This window comes from Beta vulgaris, chromosome 2 (assembly GCF_026745355.1).
Source record: "Beta vulgaris subsp. vulgaris cultivar EL10 chromosome 2, EL10.2, whole genome shotgun sequence".
Taxonomy (NCBI): Eukaryota; Viridiplantae; Streptophyta; class Magnoliopsida; order Caryophyllales; family Amaranthaceae; genus Beta; species Beta vulgaris.
Window position 1 is genome coordinate 30,349,615 of NC_079203.1, and position 23,713 is coordinate 30,373,327.

Genomic DNA, 23,713 nt, shown 5'->3' on the forward strand with positions numbered 1-23,713 from the left:
GAGAGTGAAGAAGGTTGTGCGGCCAGTGGTTGAGCATCAAAAGGCATATGATCAAGAGTTTCAACCAGTTACTCCGAAGGCTAGGAATGGAGGGAATAAGGCCAGTCATATTTCTGTACATAACTCCTTCTCAGCTCTGGAAAGTATGGAGTAACAAGTCATGGTGGGGTCTGTAGCTTGTTCCAAGGATGAGTCAGAAGGAATCAGGGGAGGGGACTTCCCTGATCAGAATGGATAGCATCTTAGTGTGGAATGTCCGGGGGATCAATTGCTTAACAAAACAATTTGAAGTGAAAAAGATTATTAAAAATAGATTCCTTGGATTGATAAGTCTCATTGAGACAAAGGTGAAGGCTAAAAATATGGGTAGACTGTATAGCAGCTTATTGGTGTTTTACATCAAATTCCTCCTATCACCCAGAGGGGAGAATAGTAATAGCTTGGAATCCACTCAGTTTCCAAGTTCAAATTGAATGGATGACTGCACACATGATTCATTGTTGGATTAGTCCTCATGGTCACACTACTGGTTTTTATTGCACTATTGTATATGCTTTTAATAGTGTTGTGGAAAGGGTAACCTTATGGAAAGATTTGAGGTTGGTTAATGTGGTGAATAAGTCTTGGATTGTTGTGGGAGACTTCAACTGTGTGCTGAGTAGACAAGAAAGAATAGGCAATCCAGTTAGGGAGAGTGAAATGGCTCCTTTTAGAAGTTGCTTGGCTCAATGTCAGCTAGAAGACATTAAATGTTCTGGTTGTTTCTACACTTGGAATAACAAGCAAGAGGGTCAAGATAGAGTGTATTCTAAACTGGATAGAGTATTAGGTAATGTGATGTGGAATGAGGAATTCCAAAATTCAGAAGCACACTTCCTGCCAGAAGGAATTTTTGACCATTCACCAATTCTGATTAAAGTATACAATCAGATGGAAAGTGGTAAGAGGCCCTTCAAGTACTTCCATATGTGGAGCACAGCTTAAGACTATGGGATGAGAGTTAGAGAAGCTTGGTCTACTCAGATTACAGGCTGTGCAATATACAGAGTTGTTAAGAAGATGAAGTTGGTTAAGGAAAGCAGTTGAATAATTCAGGGTTTAACCAGATTCAAGCCCAGGAGATTAGAGCTTTGAAGGAGCTAAAAGAGATCCAAACTGCTTTGCATCAGGATCCTAGAAATGATAATCTGATCATTGAAGAAAAAAGAGCTGCTAGTACTTACAGAAAGCTTGCTGAAAGGCATCATTCATTCTTGAAACAAAAGGCAAGATTAGAATGGATGAGATGTGGGGATGAGAATACCAGGGTGTTTCATCAAGCAATCAAGGCCAGAAGACTTCAGAACACAGTGTATGGCATTACTGATAGTAATGGGAGATGGGTTGATTCTCAGGAGCAGGTTAATGATGCTTTTCTTCAGTACTACATTAAGTTGTTAGGCATTGAGAGATCTAGTAGGAGGAGAATACAAGATGCCGTGATTCAAGGTGGGCATGTTGTTACAGAAGAGCAGGGACAACTATTGATGAGAAGAGTCTCTCCAGAAGAAATAAAAGCTGCACTGTTCTCTATTCCTGGTGACAAATCACCAGGTCCTGATGGGTATGGCTTTTACTTCTTTAAAGATTCTTGGGATAATTGGAAATGACTGTATAGAGGCTATGCTAGATTTTTTTAACTCAAAAAATTTTCTTAAACAGCTTAATCATACAATCCTAGCTCTCATTCCTAAAGTGAAATGCCCTAAATATGTAACAAAATGTAGGCCAATTGTCTGTTGTAATGTGCTTTATAAGTGCATTACTAAGCTTTTATGTAATAGACTGAATCTGATATTGCCTGAAATAATTACTCCTAATCAAGGAGCTTTTATTCAGGGGAGATTTATTGCTCATAACATATTAAACTGCCAAGATATTATGAGACAATATGGCAGGAAAAATGCACAACCAAGCTGTATTATAAAGATGGATCTGAAGAAGGCCTATGATTCCATTGACTGGAAGTTTTAGGAAGATGTTCTGGGAGCTTTGAATTTCCCTGTGGACTTCATAAGGCTCATCATCGAATGTGTTAAAACTCCAAGCTACTCCTTGATGATTAATGGCTCTTTGGTGGGTTTTTTCAAAGGAAAGAAGGGGCTTCGGCAGGGGGGTATTATTTCCCCTCTGCTCTTTGTAATCTGTATGGAATACTTTTCAAGGACTATGAAGCAAGTGGCAGAGAGAACTATGTTTCAGTATCATCCTAAATGCTATGGAGTTACGCTTAACCATTTGTGTTTTGCGGATGACATCATAATGTGCAGTAAAGGTGATTATGCATCAGTGTTAAGCTTGCTTCAAGGATTTCAGCACTTCTCAGAAGTATCAGGACTAGAAGTTAATAAACAAAAGTCTGAAATCTATACTGCTGGTATGTCTCAGGAGGATACAAGAAGAGTGCTTGACATGTCTGGATTCTCACATGGAACACTCCCATTTAAGTACCTAGGGGTGCCCATTTGTTTTAAAAGAATATCAGCAGGTGATTGTGGTGTCCTTGTGGAGAAAATCACAGCAAGAATAAGAAGTTGGAGCTCAAGGCACTGAGCTTACCAAGCAAGAGTTTTACTCATAAACTCAGTCTTAATGAGTCTACATACATACTGGGCTCAATTGATGATAATTCCAAAGAGAGTCATGCAGGATATCAATAGTATATGTAGGGCATACCTATGGAGTGGAGCCTACTTCGGTCAAAGACCTGGTAATGTTAACTGGGAGCAAGTGTGTAGGCCAAAAGCTGATGGTGGTCTTGGTCTAAGGAGGATAATTCAGTGGAATTTTGCTGCCCTAGGTAGATATGTGTGGGAAATAGAAGCTAAAAAAGATAGCCTTTGGCTAAGATGGATCAGTGTTGTCTATGTCAGGAATGCTGATTGGTGGTCTTATGTGCCCACCCAGGATTGTAGCTGGTATTGGAGGAAAATATGTGAAGTGAAGGAATAGTTGAAGGTGGTCTATACAGCTCAACAAATGGCAAATATGCAGAAGTTCTCAATTCAGGAGTGTTACAGGAAACTAATTGGTGAAAGTGAAAAGGTGAACTGGAGAAATTTTGTTTGGAATAGATTAACTCTTCCCGAACATAGGTTTATTTGTTGGCTGGTAATGAAGGAAAGGCTTAATATAGCCCTGAGATTGAGAAGAATGGGTATTATAGCAGACCCCTTATGCAGATTGTGTGGTCTTTTGGATGAAACTCACATACACCTATTTTTTAACTGCCCGTTTAGCCTAGCTATGAGTCAGTCAATTTCTAACTGGATGCAGTTTGATATGTTTGGGGTCAGCATTGAAAGCAGTATCAGGAAAATCATCACCAGTAGAAGATCAAGGTTTCAGAAGCAGGTTCTGTTAGCAGTGCTGGGGGCTACAATTTATTTCATCTGGCTTGCTAGAAATGATGTTTGGAATTGCAAGGTTTGTTAATCATGTTCATAGAATCCAGAAAGTTTGTATAGATAGAATCTATAGTGTGATTCCTCAGAAAATTACATATAGAGATAGAAGTTGGTTAAGAGATAGAGCTAATTCTATGATGATTTGTAATTAGTTTTGTGGCAAGCCTTGGTTGAGAGGGTCCAACCTAGTTGGTTTGTCTCTTCCTTGGTTTGTGGTGGTTTGTAATTGGTTTCTTGTGATCAATATACTTTACTTAATTAGCAAAAAAAAACTTTAATTCAATTTCTTTTGGATTTTCTGAAAGACTCCGAACCCACGTGAGTCAGATTCTAGATCCCGGCCCCCACTGGATGGTATAGGACATTTCTATTTTGGACTTTGTACAGTGCTGTAGTAACTAGTAATGGAACTATACGAGTTTAAGAATCAAGTGTACAAGTGTGGAGAATAATTGTGTTAACTTTACTAGGTTAACTCTGGCATTCAATATATATAGTGTTTATAACATAAGACCTATGACTATGCGAACTGCTGCTATGTAAGACAAGACCAAAATCCAAAGTGCCCTGCAGATATCTGAAAATTCTTTTCACATCATGAATGTGAGTAGTACGAGGAGCATGCATAAACTGGGACACCATATTAACAGCATAAGCAATATCTGGACGAGTCATACTTAAGTACTGCAATGCACCAACCATACTACGCCAATTTGTGGGATCGGCAAGGAGGTCTCCGTCAAGAAGACACAATATAACTCTAGAGACAACAGGTGTGCGAACTGGTTTAATAGTGTGAAGATGAAATTTACGGAGTAAATCGAAGACATACTTATTTTGATATAAAAATAAACCAGATGAGATCCCCTAATTCCTTCATAGCAAACTGACAAAAAAGAACATAGATAAATTTTGTAACAAGTTCAATACTACTACCAGTGAGAACAATGTAATCAACATATAAGAAAATAATAATGAGATAACCACGAAATTTGAAAGTGAACATGGAGGTGCCACAACTATTGCACTTGAAACCAATAGATAAGAAAAAATTGCTGAAACAAGAAAACCAAGCTCGACAAACTTGTTTCGAACCATAAATGGACTTACGAAGACAACAAATATGAGTTAGTTTAGACGGATGAATGAAACTCGGAGGTTGACGCATATAAACCTCTTCATGAAGAAAACGATGAAGAAATGCATTTTTGACATCTAATTAATGAATAGACCATTTAAGAGAAACAACAATAGTAAGAACTAAGCGAATAGTGGTAGGCTTAACGACGGGTCTAAAGATTTCAAAGTAATCAATACCTACCTGCTGGTGATTTCCAAAAACGACAAACCTAGCTTTGAACCTCTTCACAAAACCATCAAAATTTTATTCTATCCGAAAAACCCACTTACAACCAAGTAAATTCTTGTCATAGTTGCGAGGTACCAACTCCCATGTATCATTGTTAATTAAAGCCATATATTCATCAAGCATAGCTTGACGCCAACGAGAGTCTTTAGAAGCTTGTTTAAAGTTAGTGGGTTGTGACTCAACAATTTCAATTTTTTAAGTTCATTAAGACATTAGGCTTGGACACCATGTCTTTTAAATGAGTGACGATGGGGTGATGGTTTAAGACAACTGGAGGAGACCGAGAAACTTAGGAAGAGGGGGACATAATAATAGGTGGAGAGGAAGAGGCACTAGAATACAGAACTTGACCCAGAGTAAGGAATTATAGCAGAAAGCTTACCATCCTGATGAGTCATGTGAGATGCAGCTCCCGAGTTCGGGTACTAAACTGAATCATTTGCTTCACCACCAACTGATAGTGCAGCTAAGGCTCGAATGACACTCTCCGAGGAAGAAGGAACAAAGCTAGAATTGAATCGTTGAGGACAATAAGCATTCAGCTTGATGACCTGGAAACCAACAAATTAATGACCACAAGTATCGGAAGTAGAGATAGAGTTTAAATTGCCACTTGGCGAAGGATTCCCTACTGAGGACAGACCATTAGTAATAGAATCAACGCAAGACATACTATAGGATGACAAGTTAGAATATTTACTCATACCATTGTGGCGTCTCCGATTTGCATTGTTGTTGTTACCATAACCACGAGAGTTGTTGTTAGCACTATTGCCACGATTATTATTATTGCGACGCTCATTGTTACCACCTTTGCTTTTATTGTTCTTTCCTTTGTTGCGACCACCGGAAGTGTTCCTAGTAGAGGAATTACTAGAACCAGATGACTATACAGCAACTAAAGCATGATGAGAGGAAGAATTCAACCCCTCCTTAGAGCTTTTGATACGTTGCTCATGAAGCAAAAGCTTGGGACGGAGATCATCAATACTCCAAAGAAACAGATAATGAAACAAAGTTGTAACAATATGATCGTAGTCCGTATAACGATCCAAACCAAACAAAGTATGCTGAACTAAATCTTGATTAGAAACAGGACAATGAATAATAGCTAAAGAATCTACAATAACCTTAATCTCACGTAAATAACCATCCATAATCTTAGAATCACCCTTTTTAACGTGAGTAAGACGACCTTTCAATTCCATCGAGCGGGCCATACTAGCATGCATAAATCTAGTTTGTAATCGATTCCAAATTTCCACAAAGGTAGATAAATCATGAACATCAACAAATATATCATAAGATAATGTGGTAAATATTCATAGAATTTGAGATTAGGAACCGAAACATCACGTTCACCAATAATATTAGTAGGGCGAATAGAAACATATGTATAAATGCAATGTAAATAATCTAATTAATAATACATGAAAATACACTAATGTACAACTAAATTATGTTAATATATGCACCTATCACCCTACCATCCCCTATTTGTTCAAGTGATATTTATCATAAAAAAAATTGAAGCCATGTGAGCCTCCCATATAAGTGGATCGCTAAGCAATTTTTCTGGAACGATAAAACAAAAAGGAATATAGAAGTGTACAAAGTCCCAAATAAAATAATGTTCTCTACTATCCATATTACTAAGTAAACCGTCGTGATTTTATCCTTAAAAAAAATGTTTAAGAGTCCAATTATATAAGAGGCTCACATGACTCAGTTACTAGTTACTACAACACCGTACAAAGTCCAAAACAAAATACTGTTATATACAATGAGCATTACTAAACACTTGTTTGATTTTAACCAAAAACACTTAGATCTAATGGTATAGCTTCCTATCTCGGTATCTCCTACATATAAGATCAATGTCTAAATTTTGGTGGAAGCAAAATTTCAATATTGTTGGAGAAGGAGAGGGCCGGGGGTTGGAGCTTGTTGGACCTCTGAGTGGATGGCCCTATATGAGAGCAGCCCAGAGAATTTTCATCTTACCACGAGTTTCCGAGAAGGAAAAAAAAAACTTGTTTGATTTTATGAAAAAAAGTTAACCCTCTTTTTTTATCCTTGGAGGCTCACATGGCTCCATAACTAATTACAACGCAGTAACGCACTGTACAAAATTTAGAATAAAATATTATTCCCTTCGTCCTAAAATATAGTTCCCATTTTCCTTTTTTTCACGATAATTTATGCAAGTAGAATATAAGAGAGATGGTAAAGATTTTTCGTTTATTTAAATAAATGTTGTATGGGAAAAGATGATTTTAGGAGAGAGAATGGAGAATAGTTGGTGAAAGAGCATTAATTCTAACATTTTGGTTGAATAAACAAAGGAAAAAACAAAATTCAAGAAACAAATAAATGATGGGACACAGTTTTTCTAGACAAACTAGTTATTAGGTCTGGACTATGCCCCGGGTAAGAAAAAATTTCATTTATTAATATTGTACTTTGATATAATAACACTAAATATAACTTGGTCTAGTGGTTAAAACTTTAGTACATGAATTTGAGGTCACGGGATCAAAACCCATACTATGCAATTTCTAATTTTTTTTATTGTACATGGATTACATGAACTAAAACTCCATAGGGCCTTTTAATATATTAGTATAGATTACGGAAAAATGTAAAACTAAATATGAAAATGGGAACTATATTTTGCGACACCCAAAATGGAAATGGGAACTATATTTTGGGACGGAGGGAGTATTCGTGATTAATTAAAGCGTCTTATTTTATCCTTAAAAGCTCACATGGTCCCATAACTATATAAGACATTTTAGCTAAAAAAATTTGTTTCAAAATATAAGGCATTTTACATTACCAATGTAAAATTAAATGCAACTTTATACTATTATCAAGATAAGATTATAAGTTATATTCTATTATCAATACAATATTTAATGTCCAATTCTTATTACTTATGCAAATCTAATTAAAATTAATTAACTTTTTAATATGTATAAAACTAATTTACATACCTTATAATTTGAAAGGGAGGGACGAGGGAGTATAATGTCCCGTTGACAATCAACAAAGATGGTTGAAACAGAAATAGTTTACTTATTATAGTACGATGTACATTATACTTCGTATATTATAGTGAGCTGTAAACCTCTCCCATGTTACCACCAGCTGCAGTCTTGCAGTAGCGAATCTATAATATCTTAATATCTACATGGGGGTGTGGCCTGTGGGTGTGGCCGAACTAAATGCATTAATTCATCCCATATTAAATAAATCAATAGTCTTTGTTGTGCGGTAAAATTCGTATTGTACTTAATCAGTTTTAGCAACGTGTTTAGAGATAAGCGCATTTCCTGATTTCGTCTACATAATCGACAAGCACGTGATAGTATTTCACGTTGAATAAAGTCAATACCTGTTGAGCAATTGAGAATTTGAGATAATAAGAGAATGAGCTCGCCATAATTTAAGGGATCTTCCGCCAGAATATCTATTATTTCCAATCACCAATAACGATAACTTAGCTAGGTTTATTTCATTATAAATAGAATAATATGTACTTAAGATTATAGGGTTGTCAATGAGTTGAGACAACTCGCGAGCTACTCAAACTCGGCTCGGTCAAAGCTCGACTTACTCGAGTGAACTCGACTTGAGCTCGAACTCGACTCGACGGGTTAACGAGTCAAGTCGAGCAACTCAATACTCGACTCGATAAACTCGTGAGATACTCGATAAAATTTTATATATATATAAATACACTTTTAATTTTTTTAAGAAAATTTAACTTTATTTTTTTATATAAAAAATACTTGTACTTTTCTATTTAAAAAAGGTGTATAAAATGACCAAAAAGCAAAGCAAAAAATTTCTTCTATAAAAAATAGAACTATATCGAATGACCAAAAAGCTTGAAAGGAGTTCGAGTTCGAGCTTGAAACGAGTTCGAGTTCGAGCTCGAGCTCGAGTTCGTGCTCGAATTTCGAGTTCGAGTTCGAGTTCGAGCTTGAAAATTTGAAACTCGCGAGTTTTCGAGCTTGAATAAAACATATGATTGCAATCTACTCTACTCCTCTTCTCAATAGTTTGTACTTTTAAAAGTTATACGAACGGTAATGTGCAACATTACTTCTCAATTTTAATTTATTCTAATACTTTGATTGATTGCCTAACTTCTTTTGATAGATTAATCTTATTTAAATATAAACAGCCTTTAAAAGAAAACTTACTTTTAAAGTGTTGTTCTATGTATCTTTTTATATTCCACTATTTTGTATATGAGTTATTTTTCTATTGTACATTTTCCTGATTTTTGTCTCTCTAAGTTTGCCTCTAACGAACAACACTCACCTCTTTTTTCTTTCTGTCTTTTCACTTCCTCAAGACTTTGTGAGTAAAGTAAAATCTGAAGTTATTTTCATTTTCTTACTTATACACTTTTTTTTTTAAAAAAAACTACGTTGTAAATTTTCTAATATGCTTATTTTAATTATGTTTATAAGATATTTAATCGTTGACCACTGACAGCTACTAGTAGACAGCTAGCAGCTACCCCAACAACTACAGCTACTAGAACCGCTAATAGCTACTAAACCGCTAGTTTTGCCAAACATGCCTTATGGCTTAAATAAATTCCTAAATATAAAAAGAAAATGTAAAACTCAAACTCCGTTCTATTCAACTTATTTCAGAAAAAATAAGTTCAAGTATGATATGATACATTTAGATAGAATACATAAGTCTAATAATAATAAAGATAATATTTGTTTTTGTAAGATAAAATAAGTTTAAGTAAGAAAAAATAAGGTTCAAATAAGAAAAAAATAAATTCAGATAATATAAGATAAGTTTACATAATATAAGATAAGTTTAGATAAGTCAAAATAATTTAAATAAAATGGACCCTTACAAAAATTGCTGATAAATTTGATAGAACTGAAAATGGGCTTAGGGAACCCAATAAGAAGGTGGAAAGTTTGGTCCACATACAACTTCTAAGGAGCTTCCCTACTAAAATCAAGTGATTGTAGTAGGAGTAACTCTTCTAGCTTATATTGTGGTAATTACTCTCCTCTTTATCTAATGTGAGACAACTCACATGTGTACAACCTACATGAAGTTCAACAATTGTTGATATAGAGGTGTTAAAAACAGGGCCGACCCACGGGTGAACCCGCATGTGACCCAGACCCAACCTGTTCTAAGCCGAGAGTGGTCGGTTGGAAAGCCGACCCATTCTGACCCAGCGTTTACCCTTGCCCAGTTTAACCCGTGGAATTGGTAACCCAACCTGAATTGGGCCGATCCAGTTTTACCCGTGCCTAGTTGCACCCTTGAACAACGACCCAAACCCAACCTGTTTCCGACCCAAAATAACCCACACCCAACTTCACCCGCCAATGACCCAGTTAAGCCCACCCAGTTATCACCCAATCCAATTGTGACCCAAACCCAGTTAGCAGCCGAACCAGTTGTGACCCAATCCAGCTATCACCGACCCAGTTATGACCCAACTCAGTTATGACCCAACTCAGTTATGACCCAACGCAGTTATGACCCAACCTAATTTCAACCCAACTCAGTTACCACCCGATCCAAGTAAACCCGACTCAATACCATTCCGACCCAATACAACCCGGCAATGAGTAAATAAATACTTTTTTTGTTCAATGTATATACTTTTGAATAGAAAATATTTCGTCACTTTTTTTAGTCAAAGTAATTGACAAATATTGTTTATCAAGACATAAATACATATTCTATCATTTCTAACCACCTCATTTAATTTTGAAACACCCAATATTCAACCCCCAAATTCCTTCGTTATACATAACTTTAGTTTACAAAACTGATACATTTGGGTCATATTAATAGTTCAAAACTGATACATCGAAGTCATGTTAATAGTTGTTCAAAACATTAAGATTTAGCTTAAGTTAGCGTGTTGAGAGATTTCAAAATAATTTTATTAGCACGAAACTTTCCAAGAATCAAGTACAACAAGCTCATGCCCTTGTAACTTACAGTCTATTGAATCAAGTCCTTTTATTGAATCAAGTCAAATATAATATATGTTAACTATGTTTAACCAAATTTATGCAAAGCACATTGGGAAATCCTTTTTGTCCAAGATCACATCGGGCAACTACTTCTTTTGATCCTAACAATTTTTACAATCATTAGTAGTACTTTGTAAACTCTATACTATAATAATATTACAATCATGATACAAAGAATGTGATGATAACTCAAGCAGACAACAATTTTCATCCCCTAATTTTCATCAAAGTAATCAGGGATTAATTTGCGCCAATTTGCTTTAAACGCGCTACCAAATCCCTAATGGGTCGCTCCCTCATTCTCGACAAAAAGTTATAATAAGATCTAATAAGTGCAGGCAAGTTATAACAAGAGCTAATAAAATTCTAATAACGTTTGAACCTATCACGAAAAAAAGTTTGAACAATAACTAATAATTCCAAATAAGTTCGGATATGATTAATAAAGTTATATAAGTTCAAAAACAATCACATAAATTTTAGATAAGCGCAAATAAGTTAAAAAAGAATGAACCCTTGAAATAAACAAAGGTCTTGTTTGGCAAATACAGTTTAGATTTTGTTGTTAGAGTTTTAACTTTTTGTTCAACAAATTTGACTGGTAATTTGAAAACTTTTCTTTTATAAATGTGTTTAGTAACAATTAACTGATTGCTAAAAGATTATTGTCATTTGTTTGTGTAAAATGACATCAATAGACAATTTAATACAAATTTATACTATTACTATTAGAGGCAAAAAATTCATTGAACATATTGCTACCTAATCCGAGGAAGAGGTGGTATATTAGTGGAGTAACAGCCCGATTTCTAGGGCATTCCTGGATTCCAATCCTCATCCCAACAATATGTTGGACATTTAATTCTGGGTTGTTTAGCTGTAACAGCCCACACTTCCGAGCTGCTAGCTAATCATACTTAATATCCATCAATCTCAATTAACACTTAATAGACCTAGAATTAAATATATACTCGTAGCGGAAACATAACATATAAAACGATCCTGGACCTGTGGGTCGGGGCCCATTACAACTCATCTTCAAAACCAAATAACAGATTACATAATACCCTACTCGATTCCCGAAACAACATAACATTTTATTCTCAAATAAGTATATATACTCCTAAATACAACTTCTGAATAACTAATCTAATTATAACAATTCATAACCAAACTCTTCCTTTTTGATCCATTCTAAGCCTCGAACACACCTGCAAGATCACTAACAATGAACTCTGCCCCCACCAGGACATGTTCCAAGAACAAAATAAGAAAAACTGAGTACACACTATCTAACTAGAAATTCATGTTAGTGGCTTAAAACATAGTCGCGTGGCTTATTATTCTCTCGGATGATAACTGAATTCACAATATCCATGTAATATTACATTATTTCAAATAACAAAATAATCCATCTTACATCACTCCTTTATTCATTTTATTTAATAGGGTCTTTGAAAATGCATATTCAAACTAACTAACAAGATCTTAGATCTCTCGAAGGTGAAATATAAACTTAAACACATACTCCTTAACTATAATTTCGCATAATAGAAACACACATCCTGAAAACATCATTGTATTGGAATCATAAGTGTAATATCCCGAAAATTTAAACTTGCTTAAATTAAATAATAATAATTAGTGGCTAAATTTTTCCTTTAATCATAATTTATGATCAAAATTTTTTTATGTTATGTCCAAGAAATGATAAGTAGTTTGTTATATATATATAATATATATATTATATAATATATATATATATATTATATATATATATATATATATATACATTATGTATGGCAAGAGTTGCAAATAATAACAAGTTATGTTAGATTAAATAATAACATTAGTTAAGATAAGAAAACAAAATAATAAACAAAGTAATTACTACACAAATTAATGGTATTAGAAATAAAAAGAAAAAGAGAAAAGAAAGAAAAAGAAATAAAGTTTTAATGAAAATAAAATAAAAGAAAAATAAAAATAAAAATGAATAACAAAACAATGGAAACAGTATCTATTCCTCCTCCATCTCATATTTTCTTCACAAAAAACCACCCATGGATTTCTAACTCAAAATGGATTTCTTGCACACAATCAAACTTATTTGCAAATAAAATTCATTAATCAAACCAAATCACCCAATAACCCATTTTATTCTCATTCAATTCATCAATCCAATTGGGCATAAATTGGAACTCAACCATGGCTATAAATAGCCATGTTTATCCCCTCAAACCTCCTGAGTTATCGCCGGAAAACAGCACCCCAACCACCCTTCAAATTCCTCTGTTAAATTTTTGGCAGAAAACCCCCCACTCCCTCACTCCTTTGTTTTTTTCGAACCAGCAACACCACCACCCTCCACCGATAACCACCATCGCCCAACACCACAACCACCTGGTACCGCCGCCATCCTTTGTGCGAACCAACAACCATCCACCGCACCGTCAACCCGAACTCTTCTCTCTCGCTCAGCTCCTCCTCCCTCTCGCCCAGTTCGTTCTCTCTCTCCTCTGCTTGGTCTACTGCGTGCACGGCCCAGCACCACCGCGCGCCATCTCGTCGTGCCGCCACCTCACATTCTGTATCGCTTCGCCATCCGATCGTCGGAGCTCCGACTCCTTCGCCGCAGCCTCTCTGTCGTGCTTCTCTGGTTTGAAGCAGGGGTATGGTAAAACATACCTCTTCTTTTATAAGCTTAGTTATATATTGTTGTCTTGTTGGACTTGGATTTAAAGGTTCCATAAATTATTTGGGCTGACTTTACCAAATCAGTAAATTATTAGACTATTTGAGATGGTTAGTCAATATGTTCATGATCTAATTTAGTTATAACACACACATAGTAAAACTCACTATAAAGTATAAGTATAACCCTTATAAATTAATTATTATGAACTTAACTATGACTAAATGATGATGTAGTATGTGATAACCTTAATATTATATTTCATATAATAATAATAATATATCAACTAAAGAGTAATAGTAAATAAGTATAGTTTACTTGTTAAATTTATATATATAATAACATAGCAGACACTTATGTATAGAGTTCAGATTTCAAGAATTAAAGTGTTATATTATGAAGTTCATAATTACAAATTATTAATCTCGATTCATGAACCATAAGATTAATGACCACTATTTTAATTTATGAAATGACGAATAATATGTTTAAAGAGACCCTAAGACTAATAGAATGAAGTATTGAATTAAAGGTTAACAAAACTATAACGTTTTGAAATTATAAAATACAAAATGGTTATGGTAAGACATCGTCTATAAATAATGAATTACGACTTTCTATAAACCACCAAAGTCCTAAATATATATAACTCCTAAAATGGATACATGATGGAAACGGATTAGTAAACTCAGAATTTAGAATAAAATATTAATAAGTCTTTATTAATTTCTGAATTGATTATTAGATTAAAAAGGAAGAGATATTACAAGCCTTCCCCTACGATCAAGGTTGTTAAGCAGGATTCCAGATAACGTCTACTGCTAACACCTGCACTCCCCTTCCAACTACGTTTTATGGTGCTTTTATATAATGTTTATGCTATGTTTTATATGGTGTGCGGGATATGAAATGTTTGGCTACGTAAATGATTTGATGACATTATGAAATGACTTTACCATGATTTCTGAAATTACTCGAAAGAAACGAAACATGATAAATGAAAGTGAAAGATGGTGAATGGCAGTACTATGTTCTCTGGGTCGTGCACGTGTCATTCTGTAACCTGGCGGCAACGCCACCTTCTGATGGGGGACAACGTCCTCAGTGGCACCCGCATTATGACATTATATGCCACCTTCTGATGGGGGGTGAATATCCTCGGTGGCTTTGCCTTCTGTTATGATGTCTGGCATTATATGCCACCTTCTAATGGGGGATAAATATCCTCGGTGGCTTTGCCTTCTGTTATGATGTCTGGCATTATATGCCACCTTCTGATGGGGGATGAATATCCTCGGTGGCTTTGCCTTCTGTTACGATCTCTGGCATTATATGCCACCTTTTGATGGGGGATGAATATCCTCGGTGGCTTTGCCTTATGTTACTATCTCTAGCATTATATGTCACCTTCTGATGGGGGATGAATATCCTCGGTGGCTTTGCCTTCTGTTATGATCAATGACGTTATATGCCACCTTTTGATGGGGGACTTATGTCCTTGGCGGTTATGCCTTCTCTGTACTCGCCAAGTAACCAAAGGAAGTTTTCTGATAATCAAATGGGATAATGGAGATAATATTAATGAACACGACTTTTAAATTTCTGATTCGAAGTGTATGTTTACGAAATGGTTTTACTATTCTCTTCTCCTTGTTTGTAAATAAAATGAATTGAAATGAATTTACGTTGTTAGAGTAGTATGTTACTGAGCCTCGGCTCATGACGTTTTGTTTTTCTGTTTAAGGTATGCATACGAAGATGGGATGACGTAGCAGTGAGGATTAAATTACTTTAATTCTAGCGACTATGACGGTTATGTAATTCAAGTTTATGATCACTAAACTACGTAACATTAGTTATGCTTAAGCTATCTATATATATTTCTAGAATGACTATAACTATTATAGAAGTTTAGTTATATGAAAGAATGTTGCCTTGTACTTTCCTGTGTGGATAGTACGGCAGTGACACACCGACTAAGTTAGGAAGGTCTTCCGCTGCTAATTCTTGTAATTAATTAACATAATACTAATGCTTAGAAGTCGGGGCGTTACAATAAGTACAATTATCTTGGAAAAGAAAACGCATAGTACAAATTGTTAATCGTAGAAGGCAAAAGCTTTGGTTTATGAGTCTCCATACAAGCTTTTAGATTATAAAATACTCAATAGTCTCTGCAATAAACGATTTACAACTTATCCGGGAAAGAAAAGACGAATAGAGGACTATGCTACCACCTCTAAACTCATGGGGACGTCTCCCCCTACCAATATTTGTGTTGCTTGCAAGACTTATTGTAACACCCCCAAATTTCTCTCTTTTGAAAAAGATATTTTAATATAAAACACTTGAGAAACATGAGAGTATTACCGTCATGTGATAACGTTAAAGGCTTTCATAGTAACTACTAATTGAACTTTAACTAATGCAGCGGAAATAACTTAAATAACTTCTCTTTATTAATATAACTTTATTGTACAATTATATAACAATGGAAATAAAGAAAATAAAATAACAACTCCTTGACTAATTATGATTCCTCACTAGCTCCCCCATATGAAGTATGCATCATATCAACCAATAAAATCTGCTCGCCAAAATAGGGTCATCACAGGGACAAAGCCATAAAACAAAACAAATAAAAGCGTGTCAGTAAAAATACTGAGTACATGTATATGCGGAATATTAAACACTTTATTTAATTAAACATTTAAAATATTTAATTTTGAAAGAAAAACCTTTCTTGGATACTTGATAATACTTGTATAACATAAAGTATATAACTTTAATAGAAACTCATTTTACTTGTCTAGGTACCTTGTCTAAAGTGTGCATACCCCCAAATTTAGTATTTCTTACCGAGTCTATTACGAGAGGTTACTACCTTGTCCACATGACTAATACAAAAAGTACATGGGTAAATAATTTAATGGCTACCGTTCTTGCTAATAAATAACAAACCGTTGCCTCTTTATAATTATGATCATAAAAGATCATATAACTAATAAAAATCCTTCTGAAATAATCCTCTTGTAAAAAGAATAATAATTATTCTTAAAACTTAGCCATATAAAGGCATAAATAAGATAACTTGCTCAAGGGTTAACCTTTGAAAAATAATAATAGTTCAAAAACACTCCTTTTTAAATATTTAAACATGAATCAAAAGATCAAACTCCTTCTAGAATATTTGAATATATATTCAAAGATAAAATTTTATAAATATATTAAATGAAAGACATAATTCAAAGTTCATAAATAAAATTTGTAAACATTCAAACATGTTCATATAAACAGATGCAATTCATAATAAAACTCATAAAAACATGTATTTCAATCCACAATATTTTCCTTAAACATGATACTACACTTGCAAAACAATTATTAATTAAAGATCTACAAATACACGCACCTTGAAACCTAATAATTAATAGGGAGGAAGAGAAACGTAGGCTAAGAGAGAGAGTTTAAACTTGAGAAAAGAGATTTATTTGTCAAATTTGGTGTGAAAAATATGATGAGAGAGACCCCTATTTATACTAGTTGAATAAGTAGAATAGGAATAGGACTAGGAAACTAAAAGATAAATATAGGGAAAAGGATAAACTAATCTAGCTAAGATATAGCAAATATTTACGCTTATCCAACTAAGATTAGGAAAAGATATAAATTATCCCATAATACATATTTTTATAAGGTAAAATAATTAAAAAGATAAGTTAAACTGAAAAGTAATCAAAAACTTTATCAATCCATACCCACCTAACCGCTAAGAGTCTAAGACCATGCCCCGGAAAATTTTATTTTATTTCTTTTTTTTTTTCCTTTTTGTAGAACCTCTTTTTTTTTCTTCTTTTCTTTTTGCAAACATTTTTGGATTTCTTAAAACTTTTAAATTTTATTTTGAACAAACTACTTGAATGTAAAACTTGGAAAGTTAGGCCCAAAATTCTTTTGGGCTAAATTTATTTTAAATACCCAAAACTTTCTATAAAATCTTTCTAATAAATAATAAGCCTTTTTAGAAAATAAAACCTTTTTAAAAACTAACTTTTCTAAAAATATAAATATTAACTTACTAAAAATACGGAGTATTGCAGACTACCCCCTTAAAAGAAGTTTCGTCCTCGAAACTTGAAGCAAGCAAGTAAGAAATATAGCAATTAATTTACCTATACCAAATTCATTCCATTAAAGTAAGTTGGCTAACTTAATAACTCATAAAATAAGTCAAAATTAGGTCAACAAATAGCGTTTCAAATTAAAAATGCGAAACTCTATCGCATTCTACCCCCTTAAAAGGAGTTACGCCCCCGTAACTCGCTAAGGCTTAAAACTTGACTTAAAAGTATTTACCAACTTTGTAATAAAAACAATATAAGAATCGTTGCTGGAAAAATGTAATAATAAAATCACTAGAGAGATAAGACTTTCAAAAATATCTTTTAAACTTTTAAAAAAATTAACCTCTATATCAAGGTACTAGAAATAATTACCTTCAATAAGAGATCAACATAATAAATAAAATATTTGAATAAGTCCAAAAGGTATAGTTTATGACAAACTGAAAAGTTTATAAAATTTGAGTAGAATTTTTTTTCAAATTCTTGAAATAATAAAGAATTACATACTGATACTAAAGACAAGTTTTGTAGGAAAACTATTTAAGCAAATACTAATATATTATCAAAATTCTATAATATAGTGAGAACAAAAGAACTTCATAAAACATTTCGTAAGCTTTACTCGAATATACAATATTCAAACAACGTTTTCCTTTTGTTTGTAAAATACATTTGCTTTCTCCTCCAAATTTAATCAGCTACATAACTCATAAAGGTCTCACAATGAATATCAAAAAAAAAAAAAATTCCCCCTGATCTTACTTTATTACAAATCAAAATCAAATTAATTCATCATTATTCACAAGCAAAACTTGTTAGTAAATATACTAACACAACATATATTTGAAGAAAAATAGACAAAACTCCTCGAAATTCATCTTCAAATTTTTCATAAAGTACCATAATTAATACTCTCTTAAAATAGACAGTAATCAACTAGGACTTGAGATAGTAAATAAACAACCTTTTCTTGAAAATTCATACAATCTTCATTTCAATAAAATTAACTCCTTCACATAATATGAACTCAATGCTTAAATCCATAATATAAAAATACGACTATTCTTTCCAAAATCAATTACCTTGGTTGACTAGTTTCCTCACTTTTTCTCTTTTATTAAGCTCCAGATTTCTCCCAAAAAGATTATATTTCTTCTATTATTATAGTCACTTATTTATTTCAATAAGTGATATACCCAATCCTTATAATCACTCTATATTGCCAAAACAACAATTATACACTATCATTCAAGCAAAAGTTTAAGACTACTCCAAAAAGTAATACTCATTTTGACACTCAATGATCCCCAAAATCAACTTAGAATACATTTGGAGAATTCTAGTATCTTACTTCACCTTTTAAACAAAAAATGATCTAAAGAAACTTGCTAAAGTTTCAAATATGGCCTTATTTCGTATTTTTCTTTGCTTAAATATAACAACGATAACTCCTTTGCGATTCAGCATAGGAGAAAATTTCTTAAATTAATCCATCTTCAAATATGGTCCCTCGTATACTGTAAGGTCCTCATAATATTCCTTATTTTGTCACCTTTAAAGGTTATCTCTATATCATTGCTAAGATGGTGTTGACTATATATCCATAAACAAAATATATAACTTATCTAAATCTTAATAATTCCTCCAAGCTGGTATAAACCATTGACCTCCTACTTGTTTCCACAAATTATGAAATTTCTCTTCCTTACTCATGTCACGAAACATTAAAGATCGTCCAACTACATAAAACTTCAAATGACTAATTTCACAATTCTTAACACATAATATAATGTATTGCCTTCTTCACTCCTACTACAAAATAACTACTAAACTTCTTTCCTTCAAAGAAATAAACTAGAACAATCTTCACCTTTAATGAATTTTAAAAAATAGTCAATTAGGAGGGCCTTGAATTCATAGGTTCTCCTAACACTTACAAAACCTCTTTTTTTTTCTTCTTTTCTTTTTGCAAACCTTTTTTGGATTTTCTTTTTGCAAACCTTTTTGGATTTTCTTTATAACATTTTTAATTTTATTTTGAACAAACTACTTGAATGTAAAACTTACCAATGTTAGGCCCAAAATCTATTTGGGCTAGAATTTATTTTAAATACCCAAACTCTTTCTTATAAAAGTATTTCTAATAAATTATAAACCCTTTTTAGAAAATAAAACCTTTTTAAAAACTAAAATTTTTCAAAAAATATAAATATTAACTTACTAAAAATACGGAGTATTACTTGACTACCCCCCTTAAAAGAAGTTTCGTCCTCGAAATTGAAGCAAGCAAGTAAGAAATATAGCAATTAATTTACATATGCCAAATTCATTCCATTAAAATAAGTTGGCTTACAATGGAAATAAAGAAAATAAAATAACAACTCCTTGACTAATTATGATTCCTCACTAGCTCCCCCATATGAAGTATGCATTATATCAACCTGTAAAATATGCTCGCCAAAATAGGGTCATCACAGGGACAAAGCCATAAAACAAAACAAATAAAAGCGTCTCAGTAAAAATACTGAGTACATGTATATGCGAAATATAACATAAAGTATATAACTTTAGTAAAAACTCATTTCCTTGCCTAAGTACCTTGCCTAAAGTGTGCACACACCCCAAGTTTATTATTCCTTACTGAGTCTATTACGAGGGGTTACTACCTTGTCCACATGACTCATACAAAAAGTACATGGGTAAATAATATAATGGCTACTGTTCTTGCTAATAAATAACAAGTCATTGCCTCTTTATAATTATGATCATAAAAGATCATATAACTAATAAAAATCCTTCTGAAATAATCCTCCTGTAAAAAGAATAATAATTCTTAAAACTTAGCCATATAAAGGCATACATAAAATAACTTGCTCAAGGGTTAACCTTTGAAAATAATAATAGTCAAAAGCACTCTTTCAAATATTAAACATGAATCAAAAGATCAAACTCCTTCTAGAATATTTGAATATAAATTCAAAGATAAAACTTTATAAATATATTAAATGAAAGACATAATTCAAATTTCATAAATAAAATTTCTAAACATTCAAACATATTCATATAAACAGATGCAGTTCATAATAAAACTCATAAAAACATGTATTTCAATCCACAATATTTTCCTTAAACATGATACTACACTTGCAAAACAATTATTAAAGATCTACAAATACACGCACTTGAGAATTAATAATTACTAGGGAGGAAGAGAAAGGTAGTCTAAGAGAGAAAGAGTTTAAACTTGAGAAAAGAGATTTATTTCTCAAATTTGGTGGGAAAAAAAATGTGAGAGACCCTATTTATACTAGTTGGATAAGTAGAATAGGAATAGGATTAGGAAACTAAAAGATAAATATAGGAAAAAGGATAAATTAGTCTAGCTAAGATATAACTAATAATTACGCTTATTATCCAACTAAGATTAGCAAAAGATATAAATTATCCCATAATACATATTTATATAAGGTAAAATAATTAAAAAGATAAGTTAAAACGAAAAGTAATCAAAAACTTTTCAATCCATACCCACCTAACCGCTAAGAGTCTAAGACCATGCGTCGGAAAATTTTATTTTATTTCTTTTTTTTTCCTTTTTGTAAAACCTCTTTTTTTTTCTTCTTTTCTTTTTGCAAACCTTTTTGGATTTTCTTTAAAACATTTTAAATTTTATTTTGAACAAACTACTTAAATGTAAAACTTAGGAAAGTTAGCCCCAAAATCTATTTGGGCTAGAATTTATTTTAAATACCCAAAATCTTTCTTATAAAAGTCTTTATAATAAATTATAATCCCTTTTTAGAAATAAAACCTTTTTACCTCGGACACCAGAGCAGCGCAATGACATCATCTTCAGCAAGGTTGGCTTGAGGTTTGTTGTCTTTGGCTTTGACTGGAGATTCCTTCCTTTGACGACACTCCTTGGCAGCATACCCATACTTACCACACACAAATCAGTTTCCCTTAAATTTACCTTTTCCCTGAAGTTGTTGTTAATCTGCCTGGTACCATGAAACTGATTTTGACCTTTGCCTTTTGGTCCTTTACCTACAGCAGTCTTATTTTCCACAAGATTAGCAGAACAAGAAGAATGATCAACTGATTTTCCTTTCATTTGGATACGGTTCTGCTCCTCAATCTTAATATGGGACACTAACTCTTGAAGGGTAAAATCTTTCTGCCTATGTTTTAAGGAATGAACAAAATTATCACAAGAAGAAGGCAATTTTTCTAGTAGGCAATTGGCTTGGAAAAGATCAGGAATAGCCATACCCTCGGCGATAATATCAGCACATATATGTTCATACTCATGAACTTGATCAAGCACAGGTTTATCATCATTCATTGAAAACTTCAACCAACGACTACAAGCATATTTCTTAGCCCCAAAATCATCAGTCACATACTTAGCATTCAAACCATCCCAAATCTCCTTAGCATTTTTAGACTTACTATAAATCAGATAAAGGGAAGCAGTCATATAATGCAGTAACATCCCACGACATGTCTTATTATCTTTCACAAAATCCCTAACAGAATTTTCAGGAGCAACATTAACAACCAAACAATAATCAACACCAATCTGACCTAAGAAAAATTCGATTTTATCAGACCACATCCTATAATTCTTCCCATCAAACGGTTCTAATTTAGACATATCGGGGACAAAGGGATTGGTGATAGGGACAACATTAAGGACACGCACAACTTCATCAGGAATTTCAGCAACCATAGTTCCAAAAAACAGAAATAAAAAATTCGGAAATTCAACTTTAGAATGTAGGAACTAGAACTGCTAAGAACATAAATTAAACTTATTTGATAATCGTGGCGTGAAGAACTCACTGCCCTAAAGTTGAATTTGCCCCGCTAGAACACACGACCTCATAGCAATCAACCTCCAGGGATACACGGCTTTTGTAATTCCAGTGTGGATGGAAAAACAGATTGAGAACAATTTTCAATATTGCCCAGAATTACAGAAAGCAGAGAAGAAGAAGTATTTATGATTTTTCTGTGTGTTTAATCAGAACAGTAACCTTGATATTTATAGAAGAATAAAACCGGAAAGTGGCTTAAAATGTGGTTACCAACGGACACTTAGTGGGAGGAGATATGGCACTAAATTAGGAATAACGGCTCATTAAGGGAGAAAATAATGGGAAAAACGGTAACTTTAATACTGGCTAAAAACGGTCATAATACTGACAGATTTTTGATCCAAAACTTTAGTTAAGTTAATTCCCCAAAGCCCAAAGCCCAAGGCCCAAGGCCCAAGGCCCAAGGCCCAAGGCCCATGGCCCTGGCCCTGGCCCTGGCCCGGACCGGGCGGGTGCGTGTGGTAACTCCACTCACCACATGCCCACTAAAAGTCCTTGTGCTAACAACTCAATGGGTATAGAAAGCAGAGAAGAAGAAGTATTTATGATTTTTCTGTGTGTTTAATCAGAACAGTAACCTTGATATTTATAGAAGAATAAAACCGGAAAGTGGCTTAAAACGTGGTTACCAACGGACACTTAGTGGGAGGAGATATGGCACGAAATTAGGAATAACGGCTCATTAAGGGAGAAAATAATGGGAAAAACGGTAACTTTAATACTGGCTAAAAACGGTCATAATACTGACAGATTTTTGATCCAAAACTTTAGTTAAGTTAATTCCCCAAAGCCCAAAGCCCAAAGCCCAAGGCCCATGGCCCTGGCCCGGACCGGGCGGGTGCGTGTGGTAACTCCACTCACCACATGCCCACTAAAAGTCCTTGTGCTACACAACTCAATGGGTATAGAAAGTTTAATGTTTATAAACCCTTACACTCCCTATTATTTCTTTCAATGTCGGACTTTCCACATTCTCTTTTGAAGCAACTCTTGAGTTTATTAAAAACCTTTTTTATAAACTCCAACAGACATAGGATTCCTAACTTTTAGAAAAAAGTTTTAAGGATTCCTAACTTTTAGAAAAAAGTTTTAATATCTAAGTAAAAAGAATAATGTTCATCCCTTTGAGTTTGTAACAACCATTCAAAGAGATAAAAC

General features: G+C 33.5%; 3 protein-coding genes across 3 annotated transcripts; 2 read left to right on the top strand and 1 right to left on the bottom strand.

The window, feature by feature from the left end:
* Positions 1-477: 477 nt before the first annotated feature.
* On the top strand, positions 478-1,649 carry LOC109134411 (uncharacterized). Its single transcript, XM_019248150.1, has 2 exons — positions 478-940; positions 1,096-1,649. Exons 1-2 carry the CDS (start codon positions 478-480, stop codon positions 1,647-1,649), a joined length of 1,017 nt encoding a protein of 338 aa, XP_019103695.1.
* A 1,369-nt stretch (positions 1,650-3,018) lies between these two features.
* LOC104887000 (uncharacterized) lies at positions 3,019-3,474 on the top strand. Its single transcript, XM_010671578.1, has one exon. The coding sequence runs from the start codon at positions 3,019-3,021 to the stop codon at positions 3,472-3,474; it is 456 nt and encodes a 151-aa protein (XP_010669880.1).
* Positions 3,475-5,240: 1,766 nt separating this feature from the next.
* On the bottom strand, positions 5,241-22,407 carry LOC104886999 (uncharacterized). The gene is made up of 2 exons (XM_010671577.1): positions 21,619-22,407; positions 5,241-5,366 (listed from the first exon to the last, which is right to left on the bottom strand). Exons 1-2 carry the CDS (start codon positions 22,405-22,407, stop codon positions 5,241-5,243), a joined length of 915 nt encoding a protein of 304 aa, XP_010669879.1.
* Positions 22,408-23,713: the final 1,306 nt, after the last annotated feature.

Coding starts and splice junctions, on each gene's coding strand:
- LOC104886999 (XM_010671577.1), bottom strand. CDS start 22,407: ATGGTTGCTGAAATTCCTGATGAAGTTGTGCGTGTCCTTAATGTTGTC. Junction 5,367..21,618: donor GGGAAACTGATTTGTGTGTG/GTAAGTATGGGT, acceptor GTTGGTTTCCAG/GTCATCAAGCTGAATGCTTA.
- LOC104887000 (XM_010671578.1), top strand. CDS start 3,019: ATGGCAAATATGCAGAAGTTCTCAATTCAGGAGTGTTACAGGAAACTA.
- LOC109134411 (XM_019248150.1), top strand. CDS start 478: ATGACTGCACACATGATTCATTGTTGGATTAGTCCTCATGGTCACACT. Junction 941..1,095: donor ATACAATCAGATGGAAAGTG/GTAAGAGGCCCT, acceptor TGAATAATTCAG/GGTTTAACCAGATTCAAGCC.